Source organism: Babjeviella inositovora (assembly GCF_001661335.1).
Source record: "Babjeviella inositovora NRRL Y-12698 unplaced genomic scaffold BABINscaffold_1, whole genome shotgun sequence".
NCBI classification, from domain to species: Eukaryota; Fungi; Ascomycota; class Pichiomycetes; order Serinales; genus Babjeviella; species Babjeviella inositovora.
In genome coordinates, this window is record NW_017566838.1 from 2,073,419 (window position 1) to 2,084,557 (window position 11,139).

The following is an 11,139-nucleotide window of genomic DNA, read 5'->3' on the forward strand; positions in this document are numbered from 1 at the left end:
TGCACACTTACAGTCTCTGCCTAGTACTTTGCTTTGAAGTATGCTCCTTCAAAACTATCAGGGCCCTCAATATGGGACTAACCTTTTATGCTATCTTAATTGTAGTGCTTTCTCAGTCAAGCTCTGCTTGAACAACTATGAATAGCATTTCTGCGATTGTGGGTTCCGCCAAGTCCAATCACAGATGATGGCGTTTAGTGACAATATTTTTGTGTCGATATCGGTAGTTGAAAAGTTTATACTAATAGTAACACTAGTGGATTCCATGCTGGACCACGGAGGGACTCCATATAGTTTAAGGTCATTAATATCCGAGAAGGCGCTAATACATGTTTTACGGAAGAGAATTGATGCGAGCCAAGGATCAAAATGTAAGCGAATTTCGTCTAAGATTTAACTCTGGGTTGATTGGGAGTTCACGGTTCCCTTCTGAGGCATCCTCATGTGAACCAGTTTTAGAAAAAAGCAGACACGCTCCCTGAAAGCTAGGATGTCTTTGGCCCGAAATATTAGTCATAAACAGTGAGCCGTTATAACTTTCTCATTACATATTGGGCGTCGCGCATCAAAACTTAAACCATAAGTAGTTCAAAATACCCAATAAAGCTACCGCCGATGCCTAAAAATATCTTGGATATATAATCGGAACGTCACCACCTTAATGTAATGGTTAGCCAAAACCACATATCTCTACCACAATATCTATATCTCAATAAACATGGAATGATATGCAAGCAATGGATGGTTTAGACAAAACATGTACGTCCAAACCCGGCAGGCGGGATGACTAATGCACGTGCACGCGGGCGAACGTGTCATAGTATGCACAACTATACCGCAACGACGTACTGAGTCTGACAAGTACCAGTGGTCTTTAAGGAGTTTCCACGGGTTCTTATATCGAAGGCCAAATAAGCAAAACCGCGTCGATATATACACCCTCCTAGAATTCACGGCGTCGTTTAGCCAAAAGTCAATAACAATTTTTCATTACAGTGTGTGTATATACTGCTTGGTACGTATATAGGTATTTCTTATATATACATTTAGTAATTAAACAAATGCCATCAATCAGATAAGTAATCGTAAAGTGGCTATTACATAAGCTACTATTAAAAACCACGCAAAAATAGATTATTAAAATTAGCGGGTACATGAATCTAAGCAAAGCACTTTCCTATATGTTTACACATATATACAGCTATACCTACATCTAATACCAAACTCTTAGGTATATAGATACGCATACACATACTATTTATTTCCAACACGCTAGTGTACGTTGTTGCTTCTAGATCATCAGCTTGTTCCAACTTGAGGTTTAGACATGCAAGCTGATGACAAGGTGTGAGGGGCTGACGCAGCCTGCATAAGTGTCGGTGTACTTGCATAAACATGCTGCTTCACCGCGGTACACCGAGACGACAACCCTCTCCGCCAGTGCTCCCCTCTGGGAGGTTTCTGGGGCGTCGTGTATTTTGCGGCGATATTTAAAAGCTGTCTACATGCACAGATGGTTCTCAAATGGTGTATTTGTCGGCTTGGTGAGGCCCAGACTTCGTGGCCTAATTTACACTGTGTATGGTTTGTACAAACCGACAGAGAATCCCGCGCCACCGGAGTTGATACAGCCCATCGAAATTCGCGAACAGCTTGTTCCAGCCTGCCAGGGATAGACGTCAATTGCTAGATTGTCTATGGTTCGATCAGGGATCGGCGACGCAGACATATGCACGCTGAACTCCCGCCCATCTGCATACACCAAAGAGAGGCGGTTTGCTGAATATAACGGGGCCTAAGAAGGCAGCAGGTGTACTTAGGATATCCAGATAGAAGTCTGTAAAGAGACCAGAGTGCAAGTTATTTAGAGAATGTAAAGAGCCAGAAAACTCGGCACTGGTCGTCTACAGGTGCAAGGATCGTCCAGATCGACTGGGGTTTGCTGGTGTGTGATTGGATGCCGCACCCCTTTGCATCTACACGAATTCCGCATATGATGCGTCAAAAACTGCTAGCCGAAGACTCCTCCCCCCGGAAAAATGCCTAACATTGAACGTGAGTCTTTTATCTGGGCCAAACCCCTGGTTCCTCTCGATCGAGTAATGTTTACCATGATACCTAACCTTTTCTAATGCAAAGCTTTAACGCTATTTACATAGCAACGTCTTAAAGCCCTAACGAAAGAGGGCTGTTAGTGGCAAGAAACTCAATGTAGTTGGTATGTCCATGCAGGTACGTGCGATCTACTATTGAACGCTCTGGAAAACTTGGCTTGTCCCTCTTTAGGTTCGATCCAAGCTCTGTTGCGCACGGTCGTTAATATTTAGTCGCAACTTCTGAGTTTCACAAGCGGGGAATTCCAGGTCCTCACGTGTGGGACGCTAGAATCACGGGGAAAATGGCATGCCGCGCACGGAACCCTGCAATGATTGCCATACAAAAATTTCAAGATATGTACGCAGAAAGTTACGGCGATCGCGCCTACGGCCAAATTCCATCTTCACGCCATACGACGTACCGTGTCTTTTAGCCTCAGTAAAAATAAGCTAGTCTCTCTTGGTCTCATTTTAGGTCATATACCCTCACATATAAACAGTTTTTTTCTGATCCTTGAACAGGTGTTTTTATTCAGATCATAGGCACCTATCCAACTGTCGCACCCACAGTCTTCACAAAACACCTTAGACACGTCGTCATTTAGACACGTCTTCAAACCCGCAGAACTTTCCACTTGCTGTTTTCACTTGAACATTAACAGGACCCAAAATTTGTACTGAGTTTAGCATATACCCACATTTATTAATAATCTCAAGCGCATTCCAGTTTAGTACATACCCAACCTGCTCACCATGTATACCCACCCCCACGCACTGTCAGGGTACTTCGGGCATAAACCCAAGACGCCCGACGAGCGGTTCACGTCGCTAATTCCCCAGACACCGTTTGACTTTGCGTACGGCGCTTCGATGTTACCGCGTCAGCTTTTGATGGGCTCGCCGTTCGTTGCGGGAGCGCCGTCACCCGTGCCCCCGCAGTTCCACGCGAAGCCGCCACTCTACTACTACCCAAACCAGACGCCCTACCCAGGGCACTATCCAGGCCAGCAGAACTACCCATACCAACCCGAGCAGGGGTACCAAACAAACAGGTACCCACCTAACGGGTACCTGAAGAACGGGCATCTCAGCACGAGCGTGTCGCATAGTAGCCGCCACTCCAGCTCGACCCACTTACGGAATTACTCGCAAAACAGTTCCATGTCTCACATCTCTCAGCCCAGACTTAAGTATGTAAATAGGCCCGAGAAGAAGAAAGTTTCGCCGCGGCTGCAAGACGCCAAACATAGCCTGCATTACCAGCGGAACCAGGAGCTAGAGCGTGACTTTTTCACCCCCAACGGCTCTGCTTCCCCCTTGATAGAGGCTGTTACTCCGACGATGGAAGCTACTCATAAAGTGGACGACTCGCCCGCGACGATGGTTTCTCAGCAGCGCACCGTGTTGATCACGAATGTGGTGGTAGAGCCCAAGAAGTTCACCTGGGCCGCACTTTTCACCCAGTTTTCCGGCTTCGGGCCATTCGAGAGCATTGAGATTGAGACTGAGACAACTTACAGTCAGACTGGAATTACTGGGAAAGAAATCACCGAGATCAATCAGACTGAGGCAAATAGCGACAATATAAAGACCATCCGAGTGTCGTTTCTAACCGGGTTAGCTGCCACGGTCTTCTATACTCATGTCCAGCGCAATCCCGTGGACGTGAACCGCAAGTTGCGAGTGTTTTCGTCTGAGGAGCAGGCTGTGTTGGTAGAGCTAGTCGACTCTGAAGAGTTGTTCCCGGCGATTGCAGCAGCGGTGAAACTGGAGTACGCTTCGCGGTGCTTGTACATCTCGGAGATGCCTGCGCGCGAGCGCAGCGACGCGTCCGCGTTACTTTGTGAGTTGCGCGCTATTGGCGAGATCGACACCATCCAGACTTTTGATCTTCCAAACAGAGACGCAAAGACTAAGAACGGAGGTTTGGGCGAAAAGACCGGTAAGCTGCCAAAAAACGGGGAGGCAAATTTTGCGGCCAATACCCCCGATCCAATCACTGGGCTGTCAGATGGAAAGTCTACGGCTTTGAAAAGGAAATCAATGTCTTTGGAAGGAAAATCGGTGGCTCTAGACGAGAAATCCACAATTTTGGATGAGAAATCCTCATTGGAAGACACATTCATACCATTAGATGGTAAGGCGACGTCTTTGGGTGTCGAATCACCCTCATTGGATGCTCTATCGGCACTGGTGGCGACGTTTGACCGCGTTGTCATCCACTTCACCTCCATCCGCGACGCAATCCGTGCCAAATCCCAGCTCTCCTTCTCCCCTACGTACCACACCTGCCGTGTCCTCTACGGTCGCGACCGCTGCGCACGCGTCGTGACCGAACCATCCCTCGACTTTGGCTTCCGCAACAACTTGTCCCAGAAAGATATCGCGGCCGCGACGGTGCTGACGGCCGCCGGCGGAATGGCTAACCTCGGCAATCGAACAGTCTATCTCGGCAACCTCCATCCCCTCACCCGTGTGGATGAGATCTGCAACGTGGTGAAGGGCGGATTGGTCCAAAATGTCAAATACCTCGCGGACAAACACGCATGTTTCGTGACTTTTGTTGACAAAACAGCGGCTGCCCAGTTTTATGCCGAGGCAAACATGAACACGTTGGTTGTGCACGGAAAGCGGGTCAAGGTGAACTGGGGGAACAACTCTGGTCCGTGTCCCCAGTCGGTAGCACTCGCTGTGACCGCGGGGGCCTCACGCAATGTGTACATACGAGGGCCTGACATTCCGCGCGCAGACGAGTTAAGACGTGATTTCTCAGATTATGGAGAGATGGAGCAGATTAACTTCTACAAGGACAAGTCATGTGCGTTCCTCAACTTCTTGAACATCTCCTGTGCGATCAAGGTAGTGGAAGACTTTCAGCGCGGCTCAGCACCGAGCACGGGCACGAGCCCGGAGCGTGCGGCACGCGTTCTTGCCTTGTTGCAGAAGTACCGGGAGTTCAAGTTTGCCTTTGGTAAGGATAGATGTGGGAATCCACTGAGACCGGTGAAAAAGGGAAAAAAGAAGGTAAGAGAGGCAAAGGAAGCGAGGGAGGGAATGGTGGATAGTGGAGTGTTGGCGAGTATGGGGATTTTCAGCAGCAAAGAGAGCGGTCGAAACGAGCTAGGTGAAGCGAGAGCTGAGATAAGTGAGGAAAGAAATGAAAAAAGCGAGGAATGGCCCAGACGTGACGCAAAAAGTGCCGCGAGAAGAGACAGTCAGATGGATAGTGAATCAAATCTGGTGAAAAGTGAGGGAAGTAAGGAGGGTAGGGATGTGAAAAGCAAGGGAAGCCAAGCCAGAAGTACCGTGAAAGCAAAGAAGGGCGACTTGAGTGACTTGGTTGACTCATTGGCCCTAGAGCCCCATGATTCAGAACCTTCTGATATTTCAAAGCCTCTTGAGGCTATGCCTTTAAAAGCTCCCTCTCCTGTCACTTCGGCACCTCTCGAGACTACACCCCTCGAGCCTCTTTCTCCTGAGTTTCATTTTGACAAACCTGACTACGACTCAGAAATCGACTCCAGTGACTCTGTTTCCATTGTCATCGGCGCCACCGCCAACATCGACTCACCCCCATCTATGAAAACCTCATCGTGCTCTCCCATTCCTCAACAACGGCCCCGTAAGGCGTCCTCCACTCGTTCGATGAACTATTTTCCTCCTGTTTATGAGACCCCCGTGATCTACCCCTTCGCTTATCCTCCGGGAAGTGCCACCTCCCGCGCTGGCTCCAGCTACAATCTCGACAGATCTGCATCACGCACCTCCTTGTACTCCCAGGGCAGCCATCCGATGGGATACGAGATGAGCTACTTCCCGCCCCAGCAGATGTACGGCTATGGCTATATCCCCAACCAGCCCACTACGTCTGGGTCCCAGGTCATGGCCAGGTACCTCTCTCAATCCCAGAACGACTCGTTGTTGTACGCCGCCTCGGTGTTGCTGTCAGGCCAGAAGAAAAATCGCAAGAACAGAAAGAACCGCTAGAGGTTGGTTAAGGTTGATCTAATGTCTAATTAATGTCTACGCATAGAAAACATAGGTTGTAAGTGACATCGGTGGTGCTCCAGCTGAAGAACTGCTGAGAGATTGCTTATTTAGTTGGTGCAGCACAATTATGGTCCGTCGGATACACTCAGAATAATTGCCTCCGGTTGAGGTGAGCCACCATGTGTATAGACTGGTGAGCAGGATTACGGAAAGGTTTCCCCGTATTATTATTATATAACCGCTATATACATGAACACCGAATGAGGTATGCCCGCTATGTGATAGAATCTCATCGAATACTAGAGGTGTATGTAACTAAATATTTAGTGATAAAAAGTCGTCAATAATATATAGGTATACATACTTTCGTAGGCGGCAAGGCTATGTTAACATTGGCAATTAGTAAATCTAATAGAAGTGCGAATGTAATAATCATCGGCCATGTTTTAAATATGTTTCAGATACAAACCAGAGAGGAATGCATTGGAGGGAAATCGAACGGTACCCAAACACGGGCCTAATACTTTATTGCGGGTAATGCCTACCATAGACGACGTAGGCTAATTCTCAATAAAGAGCCTCTCTGCTTGTTGTGTCATCTCTATTCACGCATTCTTTACCTTTTGCATTAATACAGCACCAGTTAGATATTACAACCTCTTGACTGAATTACCTACCGGTTCTGGAACCCTGACTTCCCTTTCAGAGTTAGGAGCTATATCAGTGTGGCATTTTACGAGATTACATTGACATCGTGATTCCAATGGATTGAACCACCGTGGTGACTGAAGTCCAGAGGGCTATATAAAGAAGTGGTTTTCAGTGGATAGAATATGTGTTTAATTTAGAAGCATCTTTATTCTTGTAGAGGATCATGTTGTTATCTAACGGATTATTGTGACTGTATCTTGTGAATCAATGACTGATTACAATCCGGGACAAAAGTCCCAACGGGCGCTGGAACCCTGATGTCTCTATTAATCGGCCGTGTGGTCTAGTGGTATGATACTCGCTTTGGGTGTGAGTGGCCCAGGGTCCAATTCCCTGCTCGGCCCGATTGCATTTTTTTATCACGTTAATTGATAAAACGTCTGGAGAGGACGACACTCCCGTTGATTGAAACATTCAGAGGACTCCGAAGAGCTATTGAAACAGAAAAGGCGGGAGTAAAAACCAACGGCAAGTTAGACCTTTCAGCAGAGTAATATTTTGAGCTCTAAAAGTAATAATGTAATCACGTTTGACAGTACGCGTTCATAGAGAATATTTATAAGGGTAGTAATACGGTAAATATTGCTGTCCATGACTAACATCCATGTGATGGTTCACGTAACCTCCAGGATCAGTTTCTTAATGCTTTGCTCACCCCTAGGTAGCAGCCAACATTCTTAACGCCTCTTGGAGGTCTACATCGGCTCTTCCTCCTATGATAAACCCGATAGCTTCATCCGATGTGAACCGCTTGGAAACAAATATCTGCACATCATACAACTGCTCGATGACCCGGAATTTTGCGGAATGATATGCAAGCTCATCGGAATCGTTGATCCCCTGCGAGACGGTAAATGTCTGACATTGGGGCTTTAAGTCAGCTAAAAAGGCAGCCACTTGCCGCTGAGCCTCCATAGACTGTAGCGACAGACCATAGATGGCCATGACATCCAGTCCTTGTTTCTGGAACATGATACACGTTTGGGTGGTTTGCTCTATGGCATGAAGCTTCGCTCGATATACATCCACCCCTGTAAAGAGCTCGATCCACACTGGCGAAATCTGGGTGTCCATCCTGGAACTTGTCTGCACAAGATCAACAATTTGGCGCAACAAGGTTTTAGCCTGGAGGACGGCCTCCTTACTAGTCCCATAGATCTCAATGAAATCGCCATCGAGTAAAAACGAAGTCAGAGTCGAGCTCTGTATTTGTACCAATTTGGAGCTCCGGAAACCCTTCAAGAGTCGCTGAATCTTGGGTGGTACCAACACCTTCTCTGCTGTGTGTCTCGCCACCGCTTGCCGAAAGTCGAGTAAGTGGAGGGCCTTTTCAAGATCTTTCGTTTCAGGAGCAAACACGCTCAACTCAAAGCTCCGTTTATTGCGCCGTAGAGCGATCCGTGTGCACGTGGAGTCTGCGAATTCCTGAAGTGATTGCACTTTGTGACCAAACAAGGCTTTGCCTAGGTACGTAGGGACGGAGACATGGCGGCATTGCTTCAGAATCAAGGTATCTACCGCCCTTGCTCTTGCTACCTCAGCAGGTTTTCCATACACCTGTAGCTTACCTCCTTGTATCCAATTTCCCACAGAAGATAATTCATCCCGGAAGATATTTGGAGGCGTTACCATCTCTTCAACCGTTGCAACCAGTCGCAACTGCTCCCTGAGTAATCTTTCAAAGTGCTTTACCGCTTTGAGATGGTGGCTAAGCACAGATATCGTGAACCCTTCGCATTCGCTTAGAAAACACTTGGCTTTGGCAGCGAGAGATTTGAGGAAATGCGGGTTATCCAAAGTGAGAGCATCGATACACCATTGCGGAACCCTGAGGTTAAGGGCAGTTTCCTCTAAGAGATTACGGTGAAGTTTGAGCGCATGGAGGGCCTTGTTAACTTTCTCTGCTGTGTCAGCGTACACCTTCCAGGTTTCCGTCTCGGTGCCTTCATCTGATTCAATGAATGCACCACTGTATTGTTGTATCGAGGCTAGTTTTGAACCGCCTTTTCCAAGTAAGAGCTTGGCATGCACTTTGCTGGTTTTAAACAGCTGGGAGTTGGAAGTGTACTTAGCAAGCTTCCGCTCAAGCAAGGCTCTAGCTTCTACGAGTTGCGAGCCTTCACACTGCAATCTATAGCCAGAATATCCACTCATGAAAATTTTCGCACCGGGGAGGCTTTTGAGCTCCCTACGAATCTCGGGAAGCTCATGGTGGAGGATCGAGCACATGATCCGTGGTAATTTGAAGGTGTATGTTTCTCCAGAGACATTTTTCTTGATTATCTGCAGCGCTCTGTCGACACTTTGCTTGTCGTCACCATAGATTATAACCTTTGGGCCGTGGATGAAAACATAGGACGATGTGACTCTCTGAAACTGCTTCAAACTGAACTGGTCATTAAACACGGAAGCTTTCACCGGAAGATTGATTTCAACAGAGTTCGCAGTGAGACCATCGACCACGCTCTTGATACTTTCAACAGCTCCACCGAAAGAATTATCCAGAGAGGCAAGCGATACCTCACAGGTATCACCACGTTGCTCGACGTGCACAGTTACTCGGAAGTTCTGGAGTAAATTCTGTAATTCTCGAGTGGGAAATGCAAATATATTGACTGCAAACACCGGATACGTTGCGGAGTGGATTGAAAAGTCTTCTTGTATGTATTTCATCCGCGTATTGACCATTTGACTGGCCTCTGCCACGTCTGCTGCGTCACCTGTGATCCGCCATAGCATCTGGTTACCCGAGGGGGTTATATGGATGTTTACTTTGGTTTGCCGTTTCACCTTGCTAATATATTCGCATTTGTCGGCATTAAGGAAAATATTCGTGTATAGGGAGGAGTATACAAGTGGGTTGGAGTAAGGAACAGAGACATCGCCGGATGATGTTTCACGCTCTTTAGATGACAGAGAGGGATCTAAATATGGAGATGCTCCACCTGAATGTTTGTTTTCTATGGAAGATAAATATAAATAGGCATTTTCTGCTCTGGGTATTGTGGAGAACTGGTCTGCTAAATGGTAAGAGGCCGATAGATTAGTGGCTCCACCTGTTGGGATGACATAGGGTCGGCAAAGCAGATAGGCTCTTGTACCTATGACAGAAAGATCCTTCCACATATGGCTAGTTCCGATTGGATAAATAGATCCTAACAATAGCGTCCTCCTTCTAACCATCGTAATAATAAGCTCAGACTTTGATGGGACTGAAGTATCCCACAGCCTGCATACAAACTTTTTCGCTTTACATATTTTTGAGGCAATTCATGCGTCATGATTCTTCAATGACAGAAAGCAACGCAGGTTTTAGTCCCACTGACTCCTTATACGTTATCATGGTTTGGCCGTTTTATAAGAAAACGGAGGAAAAAACTCCTGAGTTGAGTTCACAGCTACCTTCCGATCTCTACGCCTTTTTGGAGAATCACAGCTTGCAGCTCGCCAACAGTTCGGAATCTCACTCCAAGCCGACGATCCAGTACGATCGTACTAATCCCGATGAAGTTGAGCGCGTGGAGCAGTTGAAGAAGTTCAAGCGATTGTTTAACGCCACCAAGATGGCTGCTTCCAACTGTGAGACCGTTAGCATTGTTGCCAACGAGGTCAGAAGAAACAACCGCATGTCCAAGACTGGTGCTAGTGCCATCCAGTGGACGGGGAAGTGTATCAGTTCTCAGCGTGAGGCTTTGATGCAACTCGGTTTCGAAGATGCTATCACGATGGAGCAGGCGTACCAGATCTCCGATATCGTACAAGAGACTTTCTCCAAGCACTACGGGAAGCACGGCAACAGACTTTCAGAAGAGGACTATAATCCGTTCTTCGCCTTCCTCAACGAAGTCAAGGACCAGAGGCTGGTTGTCTGGGGAGTGCAACAATAGCTGAGACCTCCGGATAAGACAGAAGGATCACCAGCATGTACATAAAAACTAATATTGATACGAAAAAAATAATAATTAATGAGTGAGAGCTATGTAGAGAACAGAGGAATATGAAATTTATGGCTACAAAGCAAGCTTGAAGTCGAGATGGATAAGAGAGGGATAGTAACGGTAAGATCGAGTGCTTATGAGGGGATTTTCTACTTTTTAATAAAATCCCTCCGTATTCAGTAGAAATTAACATTATTGCGTTTCGATAGTGAAATAAGCGACGACGCCAGATATGGTATCTTTTTTGAATCCAGCAGATCCTAGATCAGTGTATCCGCGGCTTTATTCCTTCGACCAATTTTAAATCATAAATAGGTCTGACATCTATGGCATTACCCCCCCAGATCAATACAAAATTATCAACAACTGTCCTTAATAAATGTGATACGTGAAATAATATAAAC

At 46.8% G+C, this 11,139-nt stretch overlaps 3 protein-coding genes and 1 non-coding gene across 4 annotated transcripts; 3 read left to right on the plus strand and 1 right to left on the minus strand.

Moving 5' to 3' along the window:
• The first annotated feature begins 2,690 nt into the window (after positions 1–2,690).
• On the plus strand, positions 2,691–6,379 carry BABINDRAFT_80385 (uncharacterized protein). The gene has a single exon (XM_019132721.1). The coding sequence runs from the start codon at positions 2,850–2,852 to the stop codon at positions 6,081–6,083; it is 3,234 nt and encodes a 1,077-aa protein (XP_018988395.1). The 5' UTR covers positions 2,691–2,849; the 3' UTR covers positions 6,084–6,379.
• A 690-nt stretch (positions 6,380–7,069) lies between these two features.
• Positions 7,070–7,141, plus strand: BABINDRAFT_t27. Its single transcript has one exon. It is a non-coding gene; the product is annotated as a tRNA-Pro (tRNA).
• A 191-nt stretch (positions 7,142–7,332) lies between these two features.
• BABINDRAFT_80412 (uncharacterized protein) lies at positions 7,333–10,194 on the minus strand. Its single transcript, XM_019132722.1, has one exon. The coding sequence runs from the start codon at positions 9,978–9,980 to the stop codon at positions 7,455–7,457; it is 2,526 nt and encodes an 841-aa protein (XP_018988396.1). The 5' UTR covers positions 9,981–10,194; the 3' UTR covers positions 7,333–7,454.
• Positions 10,139–10,684, plus strand: BABINDRAFT_164779 (uncharacterized protein; the record flags this gene model as incomplete). The annotated part of the gene is made up of 1 exon (XM_019130280.1): positions 10,139–10,684. One exon carries the CDS (start codon positions 10,139–10,141, stop codon positions 10,682–10,684), a length of 546 nt encoding a protein of 181 aa, XP_018988397.1.
• Positions 10,685–11,139: the final 455 nt, after the last annotated feature.